General features: G+C 37.1%; 1 protein-coding gene and 1 pseudogene across 1 annotated transcript in view; one reads left to right on the top strand and one right to left on the bottom strand.

The window, feature by feature from the left end:
- LOC105153240 (uncharacterized) overlaps positions 1–20,667 on the top strand; it is a 354,849-nt gene extending 334,182 nt beyond the window's left edge. The window contains exon 5 of the mRNA XM_087412646.1: positions 15,297–20,667. Coding sequence (XP_087268772.1) covers positions 15,297–15,427 — 131 coding nt within the window. The 3' untranslated portion in view covers positions 15,428–20,667. The remainder of the gene's footprint in view (positions 1–15,296) is intronic.
- On the bottom strand, positions 15,876–16,404 carry LOC147907452 (uncharacterized; annotated as a pseudogene).
- Positions 20,668–27,307: the final 6,640 nt, after the last annotated feature.

Raw genomic sequence — 27,307 nt, 5'->3', positions numbered from 1 at the left:
AAAAGGTTGATCGAGCCATTCTCTATATCGATGTTCAAAATATACTTGTACTCTATGACATTTTTTTCCATTTTACACTCCAATTTATCACAAAATTTTTAATGACATTCATTGAAACATTCATTATTCCATTCGTTATTTAACGCATACTTTTCTATTTTTGTTATTTTTTCGCCGAAATTGTGAGATTTTTTTTTTTAATTAATAAATTGAATTAATTTTACCGAAAAATCGCCTGCTGAAATCTAAATTAATAATTACAAAAACAAAAATAGGAATTTTCAAAACTGCCGAACGATATTCCAATCCGAAGTTTGTCTAAAATTTTAAGCGTATACTATAATGTAAACTTTTCTTTTCCATTCTATTCTTTTTAAACTTATTTCAATTGTACGTAGGTAAAACAATAATAAGATAAGAATTAAAAATGAAAAAATTCTTAATGTTTTAAAATTAATCTGATCTACAGTAAGCAGCTCTCGAGATACTCTGCATTACAGACAACTATTGTTGCCAACTATTTAACGAACGCGTCACATTATAAGTGTCGCAAACTATTTTTTAGGTTTTAAGAATCGCTACACAGTTGGCAATGCTGAACTGCAAATTAGTAAAAATAAACATTCAAATATTTTCCGAAAATCAGCTCCGAGAAACTTCCACGAACTTAACATATTAAATTCATGGAAATTTCTCGGAGCTGATTTTCGGAAAAATTGGATGAAAGAATAATTGAAACAGTTTTGAAGGTGACTCCCGGAAATTAAAAAAAATGTATCTATTCGCGACTCAGCTTAAAAAACCCGTTAAATATTTTGTTTTAAATAGAAATTATTTTTAAAAATAAATTAAATAATTACATTGAAAATAACACAGGAATTTAGAAAAAAATAAGTAACCAAATCAATAAATCTATGATAGTTCATTTCTTGTAGACAAAGATTTCTCTGTGTGTGCGAGAATGCACCGCGCGTAATGATTAAAGTGAGAGGACAGCACACGGCTGATATAACGCACGACAGTGAAGAGAACTCCGTTTCTTTGTAGTTTGACTAAAGATTTACTTCAAATTTTACAATCACAAATTCAGTACACATAAATAATTATCGCAAAATATTCGATACAATCATCTTTTCCGAATTATCTTAGTAATAGAAGTAATAGAAAATCGCGGTGATTTTCTCGGCGGTTCTCGAAGAAATCTTCCTTACAGTGGTTTTACTTGGCGGTTTTTCACGGCGGTTTTCGACATGATATAAGCGAGACTCTGAACTAAGAGAGAGAGATCGACGACGATCGGTGCATATAGATGGGGTGAAAAGTAACCTCCTTGACCGCCAGAATGCGCCACTACTGCAAAAAAGTTTATGGTGCCTTGTAGTCCGTTCATATTTAGGCAGACATGCCAAGTGGCAGTGCGATACTGCCCTTAGTTTTGTTTTGAGAGCTGATTGTTGTTGACGTTTGCGAAAACGATTTTCGTTCTCTCATAAAACATTATTTTTTGAGAGGCAAAACGGCGAAGGAAACAAAAGAAAAGTTGGATAAATATTATGTGGCTAATACTCCGTCAGATTACACCGTCAAATATTGGTTTCGAGAGTTTCGTGGTGGCCGCAATTCCACTACCGATGAAGTCCGCAGCGGCAGGCCCTCCGATGCGGTTACCGAGGAAAATGTCAAAAAAATACATGAAATGGTGTTGGCTGACCGGAAAGTGAAGGTGCGCGAGCTAGCAGATGCTACAAAGATTAGTACTGAGCGAACACGCCATATTTTGGGCGAGATTCTGCATAAGAAAAAAATTTTTTTCATTCCCAAGGAGGTTACTTTTCACCCCACCTAGTATTGCCTTCGTGGCCTGGGCTCTCTTCTTGATAAAATCCAATAGAATTTTGCCACAATTATAATTTTTGCGTGGCATTTGTTGTATAAGATTGATTGGCGCCTCGGATTCTTTTCTAACGACGTTCGATGTAACAGTCATGCGCGACAAAAAATTCGCGCGTGGGATTGGTGGCCGCGCGTGACGTGTTCATCGGAGTGCTGCGCTTGCGCGCATGATTGAATTGTTCTCGAACTTTCGATGGTCCGTTGCCGTTGTCTGTGTGTGTGTAACGAATTAATTTGAAATGAAAAAAACGACAAATTGGTAACTTTAGCGAGAATTAAGATCGTGCTAGAGATGAATTTATAAACTCATTTTATGCACACGTCCAACAACAATTACTGTTAATCAAACAAAAGAATTATTACTTTTTTACGAATTAACGATCTCAAACATTCCCGCCCGCCTCGTCATCTCCGTGACGATATGCGCATAGAAGTGATCTCGGGCGTTGCTTGTTTGATCGAAAGCGATTATAACTGTAAATTTTGAGAATGCGAACATTTGACGCGGTTGATAATTTCGTTGTACCTGCTGTCCCGAACTTTCAACTTAAGTTCATGTGCACGACACAACACGTTGATGCACACGTACTAAGTACTTGCAACGCGACAGACGAATCGAGATTACAATAATTGATAGTGAACGCTTACAGGAGACACGCGGCACAGTATGATGAGCGCATCCGTGGAAGAGCTTGAACTGTGAACGAGAGTTATATAACAGAATAAATTTAAAGCAACAATTCACGGACATGCAAACGATTAATTCCTGCTCCTCTTTTCTTTCGGTGCATTATCCTGCGAAGTGAATGCATTGGCATCCTCTGGCAATAATACTAATTTGATATTTTATTTAATATTTCGTCCTCAAATCAGGACGAATCAATTCGGATGAGGCCGTTTTGAGTGTGACCACTCGCACCATGCCATCGTCTCCAGGTAGCTGTGATCCGTGCCAGTGGCCACTTGTTAGGTGGTGAGATTTCGGAGCGGATGAGACATAGCGATCCGACGCGTGGTGACAAGGCTTCCTTGGTCCATTTTGGTCTGGCCAGAGTATGCAAGTACTCACGTGACCATCTCTGCCAAAAGTGGTCTCGCATCCGCTGGATGAGTTGCTAGAGATTAAATTTTATCTTTCTTCAGCCAATGATGGCTCGGGGATGGCCAGCAGTGCCCCGATGAGCAAGTAACCCGGTGTCAGAGCCGTGAGGTCGTCGGAGTCGTCTGAGAGGGCATGCATGGACTGGGGATTCATGCATGCCTCTACTTGTGCAAGCAGGGATCTGCTCGAAGGTGAGTCTGGTTTCGCCGATGATTCTGCGCAAATGGTACTTGGCTGACTTCACGGCCGCTTTCCAGAGACCACCAAAGTGTGGTGCCGAAGGAGGGTTAAAGTGCCACCGGATCCCTTCTGATGTGGCAACGTGTGCGATTTGTCATCCTTCTGAGGAGGAAGCTCGGAGCATCTCTCGAAGTTGTCTGTCGGCGCCCGAAAAATTGATGCCGCAGTCGGAGTAGATGTCCGTGCAAAGTCCTCGGCGAGATGTGAAGCGGCGGAGGGCAGCCAGAAAAGCGTCAGTGGTAATCTGAAACAGCCTCAAGGTGAACTGCTTTGGAACTAAAACAGACAAAAACAGCAATGAAGGCTTTGTGAGCGCTGTGACCACGCCCTTTGCTCGTTCTGATGAAAATAGGCCCGGCGTAATCGGTTCCCCACTCTGAGAAATGGCCGTGCAGGAGTCACTCTTCCTGGAGAAAGGTTTCCCATTTGAGGTTGCGGAGTGATAGCCCTCCACCGAGTGCATGTCACGCACTGGTGCAACCATCGCTTGACTACAGTTCGGTCTCGTGGGATCCAGAACCGGAGTCGAAGCATCCTCAGGGTCAACTGAATTCCTCCGTGAAGAGTATGGCGATGGTAGGCTTCCACCAGCAAGCGCGTGAGTCATGACCTTGGAGGCACGATGAGGGGATGCCGCTCGTCGAAGGACAGCGCTGCATGTTTGAGGCGTCCTCCGACTCGCAGGATTCCGTGTCATCCATGTACGGGCTGAGAGCTCACAGGTAACTGAGTCTTGGAAGACAGCGTTTACTCGATTGATTGCGGTCATTTCCTTCGGATAATACAACAACTGCACTGTGCGAATCCATTGCAAAAGTGCTGTGTCGAGTTCAGCAGGGAGAAGTACCTGACCAATGGTGCTCCTTGTCCGCAGATTTGACTGGGCGGCGGCGGCGGTGCCAATGTAAGCACCAGGAAGTTACTCTCAGGAGTTGATGCAATGATGAGAACTCTTCAGGCTCGTGGTTGTTCCTGATGACTGCGATGAGCGTAGTGACCCGTTGCTCCGGAATGTTCTTGATGGGCTCCTTGTTTCCGCTTGGCCATTCCGTCGGATTCCCGCATAGCCATGCAGGACCCGTCCATCACAAGGGATGACCGAGGAGCTCGCGTGATGTAAGTCCTCAGGAGGCACAGTCGGCGGGGTTGTCCTTGCCTGGGACATGGCGCCATTGAGCCTCAGGAAGTTGCTGCTGGATCCGAGATACTCGATTGGCCACGTACGTTTTCCAGCGAGAGGCGTGACCCTGAATCCAATGGAGCGTGATCTTAGAGTCTGACCACAAGGTTACTGGTGTTGTAGCTAATTTTAACACAGAGCGCGTGTGCATACTTGAAAGTAAGGCGGGAGCGCAGAGTTCGAGTCGCGGGAGAGATACAAGTTTAATCGGCGCGATCTTGCTTTAGTAAGCGAATTTTTGTTTGAGGTGATGCGGAGGTACACCACAGTGGCGTAACCTCTCTCGGACGTGTCTGCGAAGCTGTGTAGCTCAATATGAGAGCTCGTGTCGCCGGTGCCGAGCGGCCGACTCTGAGCTTCTCGAGAAGTGAAAGTTCCTCCCAGAGCCGCTTCCATTTCACAGTAATAGTTGACGGCAACGGTGCGTCCCAGTCTAACTGCTGCAGCCAGGCAGACTGGATTAAGATTTTCGCCTGAATTGTTACTGGAGTCAGCCATCCGAGCGGGTCGAAGAATCGGGCAGTTTCCGCCAGCTAGCTTCTCTTGGTGAAAGTGACGACGGTGCGAGGAGGAACAGAGAAGGCGAATTCGTCACTAGTCGGATACCAGCGCAATCCTAGAGTTGAGTGGTTCTTTTGTTCCCACGATAGCGAGTCTCTTATGAGGCAGTGCTCGGGCGGAATGTCGCGGAGAAGCTCATGCCAGATAGCGGCCCATTTTCGCAGAGAAAACCCGTCCGCCATACAGAGGTTGCGGAGCTCCATTTGTAGAGTGATAGCGTCGGCTTTGCAATGTGCTCCAGTTACGACGTTGATGTAGCAGTCGTAACGCATCTGCGCCTCGCGGATAAATGAGCTCCTTCGTCGGCGAGTTGACGCAGAGCGCGGATGGCGAGAAATGGCGCGCACGCGAAACCGTAAGTGACCAACAGTAGCTCCAAACAGTAGCTCAATGGAATCGTTTGCTGAGTAGTCCGGATCAGTTAGTTGGAGCCCCAAGTGCGGCCACTCCGTGTTGATCTTTGCGTTGGCGTCTTGGTAAAGCGACAGACGTGGCAGAATGAAGGCTTTGGCGGTGAAGTTGATTTCCGTGGTTAACGAGGCTATGTTGAGTGTCACCTTTCCTCTGCTAGGCTCGGAGCTTTTGCCGCTGATGCCGAGGATCTCGACTGCGGATCAAGAGCGTGGCAGACGCAGGCGCTGGACCAGTGCCTCCGAAATCAAGGAAACTTCCGAACCTTGTCAAAGAGCACGCGCGTGATGTGCCGGTTGCCGTGACGATCAACGATGGAAACTCGCGCAGTTGCGAGCAGAATCGCCTTGTTGTCGCAACGCACCGCCGACAGTGAGCTGACCTCTTGGGGTTTTGGTAAAACATATGCGTCGTACAACATTGAGTGGCGAGACTTGCACGTTATACACGTTCTCGTAGAGTGGCATTTCGCGATTGGATGAGAGTCGAGGCAATTGAAGCACAGTTTATGAGTTTCGGCAACGGCCTTGCGATCAATGGCGAATTTTTTCTTGAATCCTTCGCACACCATCACGTGGTGCTTGCCTTTACACAGGACGCACTGTGAAGATTCGGTGTGTCTCTTGATGTGATGCGACTTTGCAGATCGCGGTGGCTCCTCGGAGACCTTGAGAGATTTTGGCAGCGTTGAGTGTAAGTGCCCTTTTGGTTATTAAGTCCACCAGCGCCTCATGAGTTGGCATGTCATTCGAGGCGCTTGAGAGTGACTCCCATTCCAGGCGAGTTTTGGGATCGAAAAGCTCGATGACAAGGTGGTTAAGCAGATCGAAGCCATGCGAGCCGATAGGCCTGTCGATGCTCTCCTGGCCGTCGACTACACTGATCACGGCGTGGTAAATGCGGTTGAGCTCCTCTGCGGTATCGCTCTTCATCTTAGTCACGGCGGTAAACGTGGAAAAATTGAAATGCGACAACTTCTTTTTATTTTCGTAATGCTTGCTCAGCAGAGCCCATGCGCGTGGATAGTTGTCTCCGGTCACTGCTAAAGGTCGAATCAGTTTCTCAGCAGGACCCTCCAAACAAGACTTCAAGTAGTGAAATTTCTCGACTGCTGAGATTGACGAATTGTCTCCGACAATAGATTGAAAGATGTCTCGGAATATAGGCCAATCTTCGAATGTGTCAGAGAAGGAACGAATCTTTAGGCGAGGCAGAGACGTTCTTCCGGAAGGCTCATTACCATCTTCTGATTTGAAGACTGAACTCGGTTCCTTCGCCTTGAATTTCTGAACATAGTCGTTGAGGAGACTTCGTTGTTCGATGTACATTATCTCGGCTATGTCCGGTTGAACTGTACTCGCTCTCGTCGAATGCCTCTTTGAGATGAGCTCGAATGAGCTCATGCTGAGCCTCAAATTTCGCCTAAAATCGATCTAGAAGAACGATGCGAGTCTCGGCGGCGTGCAGCGTAATGCTCGCTGCTCCAAGTTTTTCAAATTCGACACTGACCGAGCCATGTGGCCGTGAATGTCGCTCTAAGCCATCAGCAAAGTTTGCAGATCCACACTCATCATTCACTCTTATTTTTCAGCATTAGCAAACTGCGACGCACCCGACACTGCGGTTGTCAGCGAAAATCCGGCTCGAAGGACCAGAAATGTGCGAGAATGCACCGTAAAGATTAAAGTGAGAGGACGGCACACGGCTGATATAACGCACGACAGTGAAGAGAACTTCGTTTCTTTGTTGTTTGATTAAAGATTTACTTCAAATTTTACAACCACAAATTCAGTACACATAAATAATTATCGCAAAATATTCAATACAATCACCTTTTCTGAATTATCTTAGTAATAGAAGTAATAGAAAATCGCAGCGATTTTCTCGGCGGTTCTCGAAGGAATCTTCCTTACAGCGGTTTTACTTGGCGGTTTTTCACGGCGGTTTTCGACACGATATAATAGCGAGACTCTGAACACTAAAAGAGAGAGATCGACGACGATCGGTGCATATATTGCCTTCGTGGCCTGGGCTCTCTTCTTGATAAAATCCAATAGAATTTTGCCACAATTATAATTTTTGCGTGTCATTTGTTATATAAGATTGATTGGCGCCTCGCATTCTTTTCTAATGTCGTTCGACGTAACAGTCATGCGCGACAGAAAATCCGCGCGTGAGATTGATGGCCGTGACGTGTTCGTCGGAGCGCTGCGCTCGCGCGTGTGATTGAATTGTTCTCGAACCTTCGATGGTCCGTTGCCGTTGTCTGTGTGTGTGTGTAACTAATTAATTTAAAATGAAAAAAACGACAAATTGGTAGCTTTAGAGAATTAAGATCGTGCTAGAGATGAATTTATAAACTCATTTCATGCACACGTCCAACAACAATTATTGTTAATAATCAAACGAAAGAATTATTATTTTTTTACGAATTAACGATCTCAAACACTGTGTAACATGAAATTTAAAACATTTTAAAATTATTTATTGTATATACACAAAAATATTTGAGAAAAATGAAAAAAATCTTTTTTTGAAGTTCTTTTTCAAAAAAGTAGGACTAGTTTTTGAAAATATTATAATAAATATGTAAACGTTATGATGTCATAAATATTTTTTTTTCTAAATGATTTGATTATTTTAATTATTTTTTAGTTTATATTTTTAAAGATATCTTTGTACATTGCAAATTGCAGGTCAGCCTATGCGCATTTTATTCTGAAACATTTGTACTTTCAAAAAAAGTTGGTCGAAAGTAAAATCTCGTAAAACTTTTTAATAATTCATTATTATATTATTTTAATAAAAAAAATATATACATAATTAATGTTACATATCTTTTGAAAGTAATGATACAAACTATTTTTCAAATTCTTACCGTTTAAAACATTATTTTGATCTTCCGCAACGTTTTCTATTATGCGCGAGTTTTAAGCCATTTCGAACCAATATGCGACGTAACTTCCCGCGACTTGGCGCGGAATTCGAATTTCGCTAGAGTAGCCTTCTCTCAAAGGACTCTTTTCGTTTCTCGCACGGATTTCTTCCTGCCTCCGGCAGTTCGCTTGCTCGAGTCTTAGAGCGCAGTAGTCCTTTTGATGAACGTTTTACTGTCCTCCTGAGAAGTTACACATCCAGAGTATTTCGGTGTTCTCCTTTCTCTCTGCAAAACATGATCGGACTAAAAGGGCGCAAATAATAGATATAGGCAGCAAATTTAAAAGAGTGATACGACCTGCGCACCTCTGCCACTGGGAGTACTTTTCCCTACTGGCAAACGGGTGAGATAGCTTCGATATAATCAACGCGTACAACTATCCTGGCTCTGATTAGCTCTAGCTGACTAGTTCAATCTAGTTGATTCTCGCAGAGAAAAAAATACAAAAAAATAAAGAAAAATAAAATAAAAATAGATAATTTAAGGCGCCTAAACAGCGTCCGCATATCTGTTCTCCGCCCTTATGAGCCGGGAGGATCCAAGATCCATTCGGCTTATCCGTGACAAAATGATGGACGAAAAACGTCATATCACAGCCAAATTTTTTGAAAAATGAGCCGCTCTACGTTGAAGCTTATCACACATTATTCTCGGGAACCGGCATTCACTTTTTGAACGAAGGTAATTCTATAAATAGAAACGATTACGCCAACGGCTACTTTTTTCGCTTTCAATCTTATTCCAAATCTATCCTCTAATTGCGCAGAGCATTGAAATCTTGTGAAACACGGAAGCTTAGATTAGAAGTGAGATTCGAAGAAGCTCTTTCTGTGATTATTAATTGTATCATCTGCCAAGTTTAATAACGTTTTAGAAATCGATTCTTCGCGTCAAGTTATTGTCGACTTTTTCGGTTAGCTTTACGGCTTCCACGAGAAAATTATTTTCCTTCCACTTCACATTTTGTTCTTATATAATTGTAAAATAACGCAAAAAACGAAAAAAGCTTTAGTCTTACTCGCGACACCGACGCCGAGGTTTCGTGACGTAAGAAGAATAATGAATATTTGAATATCATAATGGATATAGTCATCGACATACAAGGTTTTCGCGATGTCGAGAAGAAAACTTTATTCCGAAAGAAATCACGGTTCTTGCGATTAATGCGACGGACACTGGATTATGACGCCACCTTATCCATTTGGCGATTTACCCGAAAGAGTAAGACAAGAAAACAACTGGCTTATACGAAATTATCACGGAATTGAATGGTCCGACGGAGACATCAATCCTAAATACTTTACAATACTTCTGCAAGACATTACACGACACGCATACTACATTTACAGCAGAAGACAAGAGAACGCACGTTATCTGAATAATTTACTTCAAAAATGTATATAATCAAAAATAAATGTATATAAATAATGTATAATAAAATAAAAAGAAGGAATTTTTGCGACTTTTAAAAATCTACCAGATTTCGAAGGTCGTGGACAACATTGCACGCATCACGGATATCGAACCAACATAGAATGACATTGCGCCTTATGCAAAGCTTACAAATTGAAACGTTGGCTAACTTTACGAAAGCAGCAATTCGAGTTACGATAGCTTTCTCTCAGAAAATTAGAGCAAGAACGACGTTGAGAGTGAAAAAAGACAGCGGAAATTTTTCAAATCAATTTAAAAATCAGAAACGCGATATCATCCGCAACATTGAAGTGAAGGAAAAATATCGTGACAGGTAAACCAGAATGAGGACGAACAAGCGACAGACGAGGAGGAAAAGATTTTCCAAAATTCGACTCATCGTCTGATAGAGATAAAGTTAACACTAGCGTCTCACAAACGTCGAACATTTGTGAGAACTCCACATCGCACACACCGGAAAAAGAGGTACATTTTGAATTTATGCAAACATTTCCTTTCCGACGACGAGAAATAAATTCGCTGGAAGTTTTAAACGCATTAAATCATCTCAGTGTCCGACAGAGATCTATTCTGCCGACCAACTGCCGAGGATATGAACGAAATCGACTGCCATTGTTGCTAACACAGACGATCACGATCGATTTAACTAACACTGAGTCGCCTTTTACATTGACAAACACGGAACAGGAATTTATTTTGATAGCTATAGTTTGCCCCCCTTGGATCCAAGATTTCTTTTACGACTTCACCACGTATCGCTGGAATACGACAACGCTACAAGGAATACTTTCTCAAACATATGGACAATATTATTGTATATATTTCTATATTTTATGTGTAATGATTATAATCTTAGTTTTGTAATCTGTTTACCTTTGATTGTAAGCGAAATGACCGATTGATCGTATAGTTATTTCATAAAATTTTTCTTCATTGTAAATATAAATTCATAATTTCTCATGTTGTATGCCATCATGTTCAAACGTGTACTCTTTCAAAAAAGAGTAGTAAACTAACTAAATAAACTAACTAAGTAAACTAACTAAGTAAACTAACTAAGTAAACTAACTAAGTAAACTAACTATTTCATGTAATATCTCTTTTAAATAAACGTTTTGAACTTGTCAATTTTGTCTGTTTCTTACTCCTAAGAGTAGGAGTTAAAAATGAACTATCTCGGAAAAAGAGGAACGTCGCATTTACAACTCGAATTTAACGCATTAAGACAAAAACCCGCGGAAAGCGCGCATTCCTTCGGACGACGCGTACACAGCAATAGAACTACAATACATATATGAGTCATTAATAGGCAAGCGAGACCATGCCGTTGAATAAAAGCGTGCCATACTAGAAACTATACAGGATCAGGTTTTACTGAATTTTAAGTTAAGATTACGCAAAGACATCAAAATGATCGTGCGATTTCAGAAATATATTATAATAATTTGCAAGAAGTAATTAACGCTGCAAGCGCGGAAGAACGAGTAAAAGGTTTCAATTTCATGCGCAATAAACAATGATCGACATAAAAATAATCAATTTTCTATCAAAATTCAACTGTACATTTTCATAATACAATGCGGAAAAGCAATGCATTATGGAAAGGATTGTGGCACGAGTAGGTATGCTAACCGGTATACCTTACCGAAAACCGAAAAACTTGCAAGGATAAATACTGTCGAAAAACTTTGCATCACTGCAAAAGGACAGGACATCGAAAAAATGAATGTTGATCGCTGCATGAACGACCGAAAAAAGATCACAATCGCCAATCGACAGGAAGCGCAGGAATACGAATAAGCGCATAACACCGCCGTGAAAACGAGGAGACAAGAGAAACGAAGCAAGAGCGAAAATTCGTTCATTAGTATCAAGAAAAAAGGACAACCTAGAAAGCCGTCACGAAAGCATTAGATTACACAGGGTAAAAAAAATCACGCAAGAGTATTGGACTAAAATTCGTGACACTTCCTTCAAAGAAGCAAAAAAGGGCAAAATGAACTTTCTTTTTGACTCAGCAGCAACTTTCACCTTAATGAAGGTAGGAAACTTAAAGGATGATACATTGATAACAGATGAGGTAAAATAGCAACGATATTTTTAGGAAGGCAAATAATAAAGCATACAATTTATATACATAGCTAAAGATGATTTTCTGATAGAATATGAGTGAAAAATAAAAACCGAATAGGAATTATTAACTCCGAGGAAATGCAACCTGGAATCGTATATTTATTGGTTGTTGTCTTGTAGAATCGAAGGAATACAAATGTCCGATTAGTATATTAAATACAACGGAAACAGCAATAGACATAATCATTTCACTCATAACGTTAGAAAACGTGAGTGAGACAGCGAGCGCGCATACAGTTACTCAATGCTTAGATATCGAATTAATACACGTACGAAAGGAGCACTTACGCAAGCAACTACGAACCGAGCACTTAAATATAAAAGAAAGGAAAACTACAACAGATTTGCAACGACTTTTGCGATATTTTCCATTTTAAAAAATAATGTCTTATCCTATACCACCGTAGTAACACATGACATTAATATATGTATCGACAGTATTCTAGTAAATATAAGACCGTATAGATTACCAGAAAAACATAAAGAAAAAGCGAATAAACAAATAAAAACAGATCTTCAAAAATGTAAACCTTTTAAAATTTAAATGATTATCTAACAATATACATTACCATGAAAAGTAACTGATATATTATTCAAGGTCCCAGTTCAAAGAAAACATATAAAGTGCATCCTAAAAAATTTAAACCTTTAAAAATTTAAATAATTATCTGATTATATATTACTATTACAAGTAACTTATATATTATTGAAGGTATCAGTTCAAAGTAAACATATATAAAGTGTATACATTATCTAAATTAATATATTATCATGAAAAGTAACTCATTATTGAAGGTGCGAGTTCAAAACGAACATATAAGTAAAACAGATTACGATTTCATTCTAGAAAATAAGTGCAATGTTATTCTTAGTGCATAAAAGTTGTTTATTGAAATTTGATTTGAAATTTATACTAGACCCATACAATGCAAAATAATTGCTCGTAATTCCAGAGTACTAATTTGTTAATGACTCGGAAAAAGAACATGGCCGCCTGCTTTTAAAAAACTTTTGATGGATGGAATATTGAAATAAAAAAGTTATGAAAATGGTTTAGATTGAAAGTCTACAATCTTTCTTTAGTAAAATTTCGAATTTTCGTATCAACTTCCTATTTTGAATTTATACGTAATTTCAGCGAATGATTTATTGATCAAAAAAACGTTGCCTTATTGCCTGAAAGGAGCAAATATTAAATAAACTCAAAATTCATAAATACAATGTTCTCAGGTCAAGTACAAAGAAGCTATACGGTTAAAAGTTTACTGATTATTTGACGTAATATATATTTACTTCATTATAGAGCTTTTGAAAATACCGTTATAATGTAATTTTCAAGTGTTATAATAATTGAGGGGATGGGCGGAATAAAGGTTTAATTTTAAAATCTTGATTTTAATACAAATTAAAATAATTTGCTACTTTTTTATTATACACAAACGGATATAGTATCAAATAAATTTATTAATGTCCTTAAGAAGTTACATGTTACAATATTTCCCTATTACGATCAATATTATATAAAAAAGCTAATTTCTTGAAAATGAGCGTAAGTAGAATTGTGCCTTTATTCTATCCATCCTCTTGATTATTTTGTAAAAGCTTCAACATTATTTCTAAGTGGACACCGAGAAATTCATCAAAGTTTCGAGAGCAGGCCGCCATGTTCTTTTTCCGAGGCATTAACAAATTAGTACTCTGGAATTACGAGTTATTATCTTTCATTGTACGGGCTAGTATAAATTTCAAATCAATTCTTAATAAACGAATTTTATGTTTTGTAATAAAGAATAATTTATCGTACTTATTTTCTAGAATGAAATTATAATCTCTTTTACTTGTATGTATGTATGTTCGTTTTGAACACGCACCTTCAATAAGATATGAGTTACTATTCATAATATATTATATTAAATTTAGATAATATATACACTTTATGTCTGTTTCACTTTAAACTGGCATCTTCAATAATATATCAGTTACTTGTCATAATATTATAATATATATTGTTAGATAATCATTTAAATTTTTAAAGGTTGAAATTTTTTAGGACATACTTGATGTATGTTCACTTTGAACTAGCACCTTTATTAATATATCAGTTACTTTTCATGATAATATATCATCAGATAATCATTAAATTTTTAAAGGTTTAAATTTTTTAGGATATACTTTATATGTATGTTCACTTTGAACTGGCACCTTTAATAATATATCAGTTACTTGTCATGATAATATGGTATATATATAATCATTTAATTGTTTAATTTATATATATTCACATTAAACTGGCATCTTTAATAATACATCAGTTACTTGTCATGGTAATATATTAACAGATAATTATTTAAACTTTTAAAGGTTTACATTTTTGAGAATACGCTTTATGTATGTTTACTTTAAACTAGGACTTTGAATAATATATCAATTACTTTCATGGTAGTGTATATTGTTAGATAATCATTTAAATTTTGAAAGGTTTACATTTTTTAACATGGCCTGACCTTTTCATTTTAATGAATTTTTAGGGATATATCACTACTTTTCAGAGTACAGATATACGGGGCAGCTTTCTAATAATGCAAGTATCACAAATGTATATATTTTCGACTCTTATCACGTAACCTTCTATTAGCTACAATTCATGCAATACAATTAGAAAAAATTAAAACATATGGTATACATATATATCATATGTATATATTATATTTAATGGTACATATGTAATTTATAATTATAATAAATATTTACCATATATATATTTTATACCATTACATATTTATTTCTATTGCAACAGAATGAATTCTTAATATTCTATGAATATATTTAAAATAAAGAATGGCCTTCATCGCCCATTGTCGTGAGAACGCAATCATATTTTCTTCGTCTCTTCGATTTTAACACAACCTTTAATAGTTATTTTGTTTGCAACAAAATGAATTTTTAATAATGTATGAATATAATTTCTTTTTTGTTTGCGAGGAGAAAAATTTTCACATAGCCTCTCATCCGAATGCTCCCGAAGGAGAACCTAACAGAATAAAGGGAAAACACCCAGAAGTCAGTCTCCTAATTGTGCAGAATTCAATGAATCTGCGTCCCTCCTATAAGGAAGGACAGCGGACATCATCGATTACTTGCTAAAAAACTCCCCCTATTCAGTCCCTTCGCAAGATCACATTGGACACACCTCAGATGAGACGCCTACCCGGCGGCATCAGGATGCACCCAAATCATGAAGTATACGCTCCCATCTCCATGGTCCTGTATACTACTTAAAGCTAGAATCCTATCCTATTATATTAAATACTATCCTAAATATGTACATTATATATACATTTTTACACATGATTGTCGTTAGACCCCAGATAGGCCCGAACTAAAAGAGCCCTTTGTCTCTTCAGGGCCTGACGCTTCTACTCGACTCCTTCTTGCGCAGAAATCTGGCGAGGGCCGTCCAACACGCAGCAGAGCACATAGCCGCTCTGACAACGGAGCCATATATTCTGTCAAGGATATACCGCTCAAAAAGTGACATCCTTTCCGCGGCCCAAGATGGGCAAAACAACACAGATGGGGGGATTGTTCCTCTTTCTCTCTCACCCGTTGCGTTCTCTTTCTAACTCGTGCCCCCCCTCTCTCCCTCCCTCCCCCCTTTCTCTCCCACCCGTTGTAGGATGCAGTTCTCTCTGTCCCGCTTGTTGCGGCCCTATTATCCGCGCTCTTTCTTCCTCCCATTGTATTCTCTCCTACGTTCTCTTTTTCTTTTAAGATTTAATTTTATTAAATAGATATAATATTGTATTTATGAAATATGACTTAATAATTATAATAATATATTTTTTAATGTAATACAAAACTGTGCTTTCTTATGAATTAATTTAATACTCTTTGTACAGCTGAACAGCTATTAATTATATTATAAATTGATTCTTAACTACAGGGAAAGGGGTAAAAAAATATAAATGTATTTTTAAAAAATTTTATACTTTATTCTTTAAACTTGATACATTTCTTTTTTTTTGGCGTTGCGACTACCAATTGTATATTTTAAATACATTTTGTAACGCACAATTCTTAATATGTTTTACACATCGCATAGTATTAGTAATATCAAGATTATTCAATGATTCTATATCTTCATAATCGGTATCGAGGGTCTCAATGGTCAAGTCATCGCTATCGAGTATATCAGCTAGTCATTGGCGTTTCTCACGTCCTTTAACGTATACGAGAGACTTATTATTATCATTCTCTTCCGCACCAATTACAACTATCTAATCAGGCGTTTCACCATGTTGTACGGTATCATCCCATCTTCCCATTGCAATTCATGATGATAAGCACTCAGCCAGGAAGCGCATACTTTTCTGATTTTGTCAAGAAATTCCATGACATGGGACATATATAAATGTAATGGGAGAGAATGACTCCGTTTCTCAATACCGCCACTTCCTTCACGATAAATTTCTTTCCAACGATAAATCCTTGCAGATCCACGAACGTTGGCATGAATGATTTTTCGAGACTATGCTCGAGTGCAAAAATCTTGGCTTTTTATCCATTATATTGAAAAGAGGGGAGGTTATTTTTCTTTTGGAATTTACATAATCTTGCGTATTACGTTGGACAATGGATTGTATTCGATCACGCGATCATGTATGATAAGACAATAGGCAGTAGTATACGCTGGTACATTTTCTTTGAATTCAAATTCTAATCACACATCCACAGTGCCACTTCTGACGGGCTCGTTTTGTCGAGAGCAGTCAATGATTATTAGAGGAAAGAGATTCCTAAAAGAATCTGTCTTGAATAACGTTTCACTATTTTTTTTTGAAATTTGATAGTAAGATGTACGGAAATGTACAAACATATCGTACAAAATAGCGGTTCTGCGTTTGTCGAAGTCCAGATTCAGATCATCGTATGAAAAAAATTTAGAGTTCAGATAGAGTTTCACGTTGGTTAATTTATAATTGTCGAAGTAAATTTTATGTGTTGTCATGTTATTTTTTTTATTAGTTTGCAGACCAAAGATAACGTATCGCGGCTTTTCGAGCTGAGTAGGCGTCTTGATAGCCCACGAGTGCTTCGTCGTGCTTGGCAATAGAGGATACTCGTACAGACCCCCATGAACGAAAACTCATACTCAGATATCGTTCGCTCTTCAAGGCACGCAGCATGGATAGTTTATTGATTTCATTCAACATAATGTGAGGCATTCGCCACTATATCTTGCACAACAATTCAAGTTTCAGCTCTGTCGCTGGATCTCCCACAATGTAATTGTTGACGTTGCACGCTCGTATCAAAATCAATTCGTGACGCGCGTTAATCACTACATGTTTGTAATCTTCGTAAAAGCCCAACAACATGTCCAACATGTCCAAACGGTATGTAAAAATTAAAGTATCTATCATGTATTATTGATCTTTTCACGGTCTGATCAAACACCGGATGCAGAAATCCGGCAATCTCCATATAATGTGCGAAGTCATCTGAATACGATGCACAGTCCTTCATAAGACTAGTCATTCCAATGTATCTGTTACGATCGATTTCAGTATCATTGAATTCATATCGAATTTCATCAAACATGAACGATACGCAATTATTTTTAAGCGTTGGCTGCTGATCTGCATTTTCTTTGTTTGACGTTAATCTTCCTTCGATATTGAGAAAGCTTTCACACGGTAGCGTATATAAATCCTGCTGCTATATGGGTATCCTTATCTCATTATGTCCAAACGTGTTGATGTACGTGCGATTGTACGTGCGAGTCTCAATCCTGACGATGCGATCGTCAAAGATTGGCTCTCCTCCAATATTCAAGATATCAGCCATCTCAGGTATTTCGTACGATAAAGCCCAAGGATTGTAAAAACTTAACATTTAATGAGAAAGTGAATTTTTTTCTATTAGACGATCGAATGTTTTTAATCCTTCTCAAAAAAATGTCTCTAGTCTGTTTCGCCTGCTCGTTCAAAACAAGCATATCACTTTATCGTTGTCGCCTCGTATATGCAATCTAACGGTGATCTCTCCGCGAAAATTGAGCAATCATCCGTCTTGATTCACAACGCGAATTATCAGATTTGTAACGCTCCGTACGATGATCAGAAGGTAAATGATCTGTGTTGGTCTTTCCGATATATTATATCCTGGTGATACGCTCGGCGAAAATTCATGTATCGTGCACGGACTTATCGTTGCTGTATGCGCCCGCGGTCACATTACATTCAATGAATGATATTTACATTGATGATATTTATTGATACATCTGATTCGTGTCACTGTTGCGACTCCAGCACGCGATTCGATGAAAATCCCACCAACGATCCAATATTGTGTGGTTTGATGAAATTTACTCGATAAGTGCATTTGATCTCACTCTTCATTGTATTGTTATTGGCATGAATAATCAATGAGTACTCTTCATCCTCTTTACGAAGCATTTCGCAACATTATTAGGATGAAATTGTAGAATTGCATGTTTTAGATACTTGTTTATGTCATGTATTTCGTACGATCCTTCGGGAATGACAATTTCTTTGTTATCTTCGTCAAAGTAAAACTTATTATTCGACGAATTTACATTAAATATCGTATAGTAAGTTTCAAAGTTCCGTCAGACGGAGCTCGTCATCGTCATCGTTCTACAGCCGCAAAATAGCAGGCCGCGAGGACGGTGAGCGTAAATGTCAAACATGTTTGAATGAATACTGAGTTGAAAAAGTGCAATGTCAATTTTTAAATTGATTGTCAACCGTCTGTAAAAACTGTAGACAGTTGTCCACAGTTACTTTGATCGTAACATTGATAAGGCATGCGATTATGTTCGATTTGCATTACATCCAAATATCGCACCAATTCCTTCGGTGGTCGAAGATTGTCGAAACTATCAAAGTAAACAACACGATCTCCCCGCTTCGCGTATGCTATCCAATGAGTATTTGGTCCATCAGCATTATCCAAATTTACGATACTGCTTTCGTTAGATACACTCCCCCTATTGGTAAGGTAGTACGCATAAAAATATAGAATACGCATACATTTTGCCAATTGTTGCAGTTGTATGTTGGTAGTTATACCCTTTGGCATTTTTATCGTTTCTTTTGAATTTTTTTTTAATTTTTTAAATCTTTTTCGTTGAGACTCCTTGTTCATGCTTGTACGGAGCGAGGTAAATTCCATGACCTTCCATAACGCGATTATGACGTTTCAGTTCATCCAACTGATGTTGAGCAGCTTTATTATCGTTTATAGCTTTTGCGACTCCTGCTGCGTCGCCAACCAACAAGCCGACGACTCCCAACAGCAATAGAATAGGTATGATGCCGCCATGTTTTGCTATCGGTAGTATTCGTTTTTTCGTTGGCTTTTTCTTCTTCGTTTTCTCATACCAATTTTCGTTTTGATTTTCATAGCCGCCCAAACAGCTGTGGCAGCAACTCTTTCTCCAAGAATCGCATCTTTCGCAGTAATCCGTTTCCGCGCCTCCTCAGCGAGTATTTTGTCAGCTACGTGTTGTTTCGTAAGATTTTTATTCCGCGAATAAGCTATGTCGTGATCACGACACGTCGCGTCCAACGGATTAATGCCTCAATCGCCTCTAGCCAATTGCTTTTCTAAATGCGTACCTGGACCACAAAATTGATATCCGATGCAACTCTATCGGAAGTGCGTTTATTGCGTGATTTAAAAAAATCGCTGCTCTTTTTTGTTGACATTCGCTACAATTTTTTATAAATAGCGCTGGACCATCGATATGCAACCGATGGAAGGCCAAATTATAATGTTTCAAGCACCGATGATGTTGCTGAATCTCTGAATCAGCCTTTATATGCTCGGGTAATCTGTCTCACAGTTGATCTATATAATTTTACTCTCGTAGTAAAATAATTTTCGGTATATATTCCAACCCTTTGGCAGTTAAACTATGTACATCACATGTGTCCGACATGATAAGAAGCATATTGCATACTGAGCGGTTTCGCTTTGCGCTTCTATAAATAGATCTGTCTCAATCCGTTTTTCAATTTGTATCAATGTCATGAAGGGAGAAGATGAAATTCGTGCGACAATCGCAAACAATCAAAGTGATTAACATCGACAATAAAGTACAGACTAAAAAAGAAGTGCGCAAGCACATAGAAACATGCTGCCGATTTCTATCTGCGGTCCATCGAACTGCGGTAAAACAAACGTGTTGATAAGTTTGTTAAAAAGTCCACATGGCTTACACTTCGAGAACATGTACATGTACTCGAAGTCGTTGCAACAACCAAAATATCGATATTTGGAGAATTTATTGACACCGATTAAAGAAATCGATTATTTTACAATAATAACGATGTATTACTACCGAACGAGGCGCTTCCAAATTCCATTTTTGTCTTCGATGGCATATGACAAACAAGACGCGATCAGAGAATACTTTGCGTTTATGGAGTATAGTGAGTACAGTACGATGCTCGGTGATAAGTAGTTCAATAGACACGAATGACTTTGTGATTGTAGATAGAGTAAAGTATAAAGGTACGCCTAAGTTGTATGAATTAATTTTCAAAAGAATTCTCGACGACACTATTTACATAGAGAATAATAAACTAGCATATAAAAGTATACCATTAGCAACAAATGCTCATAGGCGCAGCCAAAGCGGATAATTCAATATTGGGTAATAAAGATACAAATATAAGAATATAATAAATTCTTGGTATCAAGTAAAGTTGAAACGAGTATACTATGCGCCTGGAAACTAAACAACAAGTCAGGTAAAAGTGTTGGAAAAGGTGTAATACCACACACCATGACCCTAAATGACAATAAAATCGATTATGTTCATTGGGATGATCCTAACGAGCTAGGATGGATCGTCTCCGATTGCTTGAGGCCTCGCATCAGGCAGGACACAACGCCCACGATAACGAAATATTGTCTATTATCGAGGAGCTTCGTGAAGCTGACTTGATTATAAAGTGAAACGATACGCAATCATTTTTAGTCGACATCAAAATACCAACCAACAATGTTTACGTCTTTGTAATATTTATATTTTGTACATTATACAACAATCATAACGTAACATGTCTGAGAAAAAAAATCACGAAAAGTGGCGACCGGTGAAAGAACTGCATGCTCCAGCGAAAAGAAATTTTCTACGTAGACTTATCATAGTTTACGGATATGATGATTTGTGGCAAGCTGATGTGGTCGAGATGTGCCCTTACACACGATTCAACAAAGATTACCACTACATTCTCACCATTATCGACGTGTTGAGTAAGTATGCATGAGCCATACCTCAAAACAAAGAGTGGAAACGAGATGGCTACAGCAATCGCAAAAATAATTCGAGACGATGGAAGATGTCCGAAAAATTTATAAACCAATATGGGAAAAGAATTTTACAATGCAAACGTATAAATATTCTTGAAAAAACACAACATAAATCATTATTCAACGTATTCCGTAATGAAGGCGTCAGTCGTCGAACGATTCAATCGTACGTTGAAAAACGATATGGAAACAATTTACACACAATGGAAATTATAAATGGATCGACTTGCTATCGTCTAGTGTCAGAGTACAACACGCGAAAGCATCGAACTACCAATATACGACCCATCGATGTGACTCTCACAATCGCCGACAAACTCTTAAACATGGTATTGTATATAGTAGTGTAAAGGCTGTCGCGATCGCACGATTCAAAGTGGGTGATTTTGTATTTGTGAGCAAATTCAAGACGATCTTTGAGAAAGGTTATACTCCAAATTGGACCACGGAGGTGTTAGAATCGTCGTACAGAGAACTAATCTCATCACGTATCTTCTGGAAGATTATCATGGAAAACCGGTCGCTGGAGAATTCTACGAGTATGAGTTGCATTGCATTGCTAATCCCGACATATATCTAGTTGAAAAGGTTGCGTAAAAAAGGACACAAAGTTTATGTGAAATGGCTAGGATTTGATAATTCACATAACTCTTGGATACACAAGAATAATGTGTTATAAAAAAAAAGTAAAATTTATTATAAAATTTATTATAAACTGTTTAATTATTTTTTTCCTATGTAAATATATTAAATATAAATATATTATACACATTATACATATTATACGTACACATGTACATACATACATACATACACACATACATGGTATATAGTACATATATATGTTCCTACATACGTTCATATATACGTTTATACATACGTTTATGCGTACATATGTTTATACATATGTTCATACATACACACGTTTATATGTACATAGTTACATACTATACGTAATATACATATTAAACATAATGTACAAAATATACTTATTATATATATATATATAATATAATATATATATTGGGTCATCTAAAAAGTATCCGCGGTTTTTTGTCACTAAATGGTGTTGACCATCAACACCATCTAGTGACAAAAAACCGCGGATACTTTTTAGATGACCCAATATATATAGGCGTACAAATAAGTTTCCGCCGTTTGACAAAAGACGGCGCCACTAGCAAGCTACGGTTAAAATTGTGTGATGTAAAACATTATATCGTAAGGTTAGACAACTGTCAATAACATAACCTTGAAATACTAGCGATTTTTGTATCAGCATCATATATTTTTTTTTTGTGCGAAAATGCCGAGATTTGAGTCTAAAAAGCGTTATTTGTTACTTTTGATTTACTTCTTTAATTTGAAGAAATCTGCAGCTGAGGCTCATCGATTGCTTGTAGAAGCATATGGTGAGGCTGCCTTAAGTGAGAGAAGTTGTCGTGAATGGTTTCAAAAATTTAAGAACGGTGAATTTGACATCGAAGACAAAGAACGTAGCGGAAGGCCAAAAGTGTACGAAGACGCGGAATTGGAAGCATTATTGAATGAAGATTCGTGCCAAACGCAAAAGAACTTGCACTTACATTAGGAGCGACTCAACAAGCAATTTCACATCCTTTGAAATCATTGGGAATGATTCAAAAGTAAGGGAATTGGATCCCATATGAACTGAAGCCGAGAAACGTTGAACGCCGATTTTCCATATGTGAAATGCTGCTTGTCAGGCATAAACGAAAGAGTTTTTTACATCGTATAGTCAGTGGTGATGAAAAATGGATCCACTACGATAACCCAAAGAAGAGGAAATCATGGGGATCACCCTTGCTTCAACATCGACAACCAAGCCAAATATTCATGGAAAAAAATTCATGTTGTGTATTTGGTGGGATCAGCTTGGTGTCGTGTATTATGAGTTGCTCAAACCGAATGAAATATTAAAAATAATAAAAAAGGCTCTGTACTAATAAGCAAAGGTAGTATAAAAGAAGGGTAAAGAGCCAATGACGTATATAAAGAAATTATAATTTAGATAAGCAAACTTAATACAAAAACAATTAAAATACAATAAATTAAAACAAACGTTTCAACTCCAATTGAGTCATTTTCAATGCCATCATACAGTAATATAAATGTCGTTCTGAATTAAAAATTCGTACATAATCTTACAATATTCTTACAATTCCTTAACAAAAATTTCTTTCTTCTTTCTGTGTAATACGCTGTGAGTCATTTTTATCAAGAATTAACAAAGTCATAAGAAAGTTCTGGAAAAGTAACCGTAAACAAAAAGAATCAATATTAATCACATAAAAATTAAAAATATGATGATATATCTTAGTAAATCTCTTAAGAGTCCCATAATACACAACGAGAAAAAAATGTAAAATGTAATCCATTTCGTGGTACAATAAAAAAGTCTTTTTAATTTAATAGATTATTATAAGCAAATTCGCAAAGGTAACGAGCATCTGACTTAAACGATGTCACAAAACGAAATGTCAAACAGAAAAACATTATCGAGAACGGAAAACGGAAAAATAGGAGGAAAAGGATAGAAGATGTTAGAAAGGAGAAAGAGAATGTATAATGTCAGAATACAAATCCGGCAAAGACTCCGTGTCATTTTGTCTATTAATCCCATGCTTCTGTTTTTTAATATGGACCATTTCTGATATCAACCTTTTGTTGTATGAAGGCTCTATATCTAATATTTCCACTTTATCCCATTTAAAGTTATGATTCTCCACCATACGATAGTTAGAAATCACTGATGGAGATTTTGAACTTATATTGATATCAGAAACATGTTCATGCAATCTGGTCTTTAATTGTCTTTTAGTTTGGCCAACGTAACTGGCATCACAATCCTCACAGGATATTCTATAAACCACATTTTGATTCTGAACGTGTTCCAAATCATCCTTTCCTCTCCTTATAAAACTTCTCAATGTGTTAGGAATAGTAAAAGCCAATTTGCAATTAAACATATTAACAATAGGTATAAATCTTTCGGATATCGTATTAACATATGGAATCGTAAAGAACCTTCTCCCAGTGTCATCCTTATTCTTATTTAAATTATTAAACTTATTAATGTGATATTTTATTCTATTATGAATAGTCGAAAAAATAAAACTTAACGGATATCCATTCTGTAAAAAAATTTTAATAGCGTCAATCAAATTATTTTGTTGGAATTTCGGATGACACAAACAAAATATCTTATCCACGACTCTATAAATCACACTTCTTTTATGACAAAGTGGGTGGTGTGAATGGAAATTAAGAAATCTGCCGGAAAAGGTTGCTTTACGGTATACATCAAAAATGAGATTCCGTTCATCGATAATTAACATCTAAATAACTTTTTCCATCACCTATCTCCATGGTGAACTGTAATCTAGTATGTAATGAATTGAAAACATCCAAAATATCATAAATACTTTCAGAAGGAGCGGCTAAGATAATATCATCGACGTATCGGTAGTAAAACAACAGACGACAAGGCAGCATTCCAATAGCCATCTTCTCAAAATCCTGCATAACAATATTTGCAACAACCGGTGACAAAGGTGAACCCATGAGGGTCCCAAAAATCTTTATATATTTTATATATTTTATATAAAATTATATATTTTTTTATTAAAAATGAAAAATGTCGAATTCAGAACCATACGAAAGGCTATCAGAAACTCGTCCAAAGGAATCTTAATTCTCTTAGATATAGCATCCCACCTCACAACCACACTATCAGATGCCAAATCTATAGGTATGTTAGTGAAAAGGGATACTACATCCAAGGAAACCAAAACGGAATCCGATTCCAGCCTTACATTTTTAAGTTTATTAATCAAATTATCTAAATTATAATTTCTTTATATAAGTCATTGGCTCTTTGCCCTTCTTTTATACTACCTTTGCTTATTAGTACAGAGCCTTTTTTATTATTTTTAATTTTATATACGCGGGCGAAATAATGCGTAAATTTCATAAATATTTCAATTTCTCTTTTGCTTATATCCGATATGAATATGGCTTTGATGCTTCAATTTTTGAAAGAATTTTGTAACCTAATTAAATATAGCGTTAATATTAGAACTCGCATTAGATTTTTGAAATCATGTATTAATCATAATTTAGTTCCGCCACATCTTAAAAGATATACTAATATTAGAAATCTAAATTTGTTTAGTAGTCTTTCTTACAGAAGACTTCAGAAAATTCAGTTTAAAAATGTGAAAGCAATGTTGCAATTGGAGTTGAAGGATTCTTACAGACATTTGCATTTTATTAGAATGAGCATTGTTGATTTTTCCATTAAAATCTACCAGGTTTTACCGGTCTCCATGGTTTGTGAGTTTTTCAAATATTTAGATAATAATTTTTACTTTTTTCAACATACAAGAAATATTGACAAAAAGATTTTATGGTTGAAAGGAAAAGATTTTAAAGATAAAAAAGCAAATATTAAGCCGATATCTTACTGCTTCGAATAATGAATTGCTTAATAAAATTACACCTAACAAGGTTAACAATGGCATTGATGTACAGAATATTGAAAGGATTCACATTTCGGCTGAATAGTAGTGTCACCGTTGCTCAAAATAAATTAGAGTACATATCCAAGATGGAATTGATACTTTCGGATAAAAATACATATGAAGTAATAACTAAAGATCCTACTAAAAAACTTACGGGTGATTTACGTAACTTGCTTGGTAGGTGGAAAGGAAAAGGATTAATAGATGACTTGACGTATCGGAGGTTGCGTACGACTGATGGGGTCATTCCTAGGGCTTATGGTTTGACGAAGATACACAAACAAAACTATCCGTTGAGAATTATTGTCTCATCGTTAAATAGCCCGTTATATAATTTGTCATTGTTTTTGCATAACATTATTGCAGATTCTATACCGGAGACGCCTAGTTTCATAAAAAACAGCTATGATTTGATTAATAAAAATGTAAGGCTGGAATCGGATTCCGTTTTGGTTTCCTTGGATGTAGTATCCCTTTTCACTAACATACCTATAGATTTGGCATCTGATAGTGTGGTTGTGAGGTGGGATGCTATATCTAAGAGAATTAAGATTCCTTTGGACGAGTTTCTGATAGCCTTTCGTATGGTTCTGAATTCGACATTTTTCATTTTTAATAAAAAAATATATAATTTTATATAAAATATATAAAATATATAAAGATTTTTGGGACCCTCATGGGTTCACCTTTGTCACCGGTTGTTGCAAATATTGTTATGCAGGATTTTGAGAAGATGGCTATTGGAATGCTGCCTTGTCGTCTGTTGTTTTACTACCGATACGTCGATGATATTATCTTAGCCGCTCCTTCTGAAAGTATTTATGATATTTTGGATGTTTTCAATTCATTACATACTAGATTACAGTTCACCATGGAGATAGGTGATGGAAAAAGTTATTTAGATGTTAATTATCGATGAACGGAATCTCATTTTTGATGTATACCGTAAAGCAACCTTTTCCGGCAGATTTCTTAATTTCCATTCACACCACCCACTTTGTCATAAAAGAAGTGTGATTTATAGAGTCGTGGATAAGATATTTTGTTTGTGTCATCCGAAATTCCAACAAAATAATTTGATTGACGCTATTAAAATTTTTTTACAGAATGGATATCCGTTAAGTTTTATTTTTTCGACTATTCATAATAGAATAAAATATCACATTAATAAGTTTAATAATTTAAATAAGAATAAGGATGACACTGGGAGAAGGTTCTTTACGATTCCATATGTTAATACGATATCCGAAAGATTTATACCTATTGTTAATATGTTTAATTGCAAATTGGCTTTTACTATTCCTAACACATTGAGAAGTTTTATAAGGAGAGGAAAGGATGATTTGGAACACGTTCAGAATCAAAATGTGGTTTATAGAATATCCTGTGAGGATTGTGATGCCAGTTACGTTGGCCAAACTAAAAGACAATTAAAGACCAGATTGCATGAACATGTTTCTGATATCAATATAAGTTCAAAATCTCCATCAGTGATTTCTAACTATCGTATGGTGGAGAATCATAAC

The sequence above is a fragment of the Acromyrmex echinatior genome, chromosome 13 (genome assembly GCF_024713525.1).
Source record: "Acromyrmex echinatior isolate Ae372 chromosome 13, ASM2471352v2, whole genome shotgun sequence".
Classification (NCBI taxonomy): domain Eukaryota; kingdom Metazoa; phylum Arthropoda; class Insecta; order Hymenoptera; family Formicidae; genus Acromyrmex; species Acromyrmex echinatior.
The sequence above is the reverse complement of the archived record's forward strand: the minus strand, read 5'-3'. Positions and strand labels throughout refer to the sequence as shown.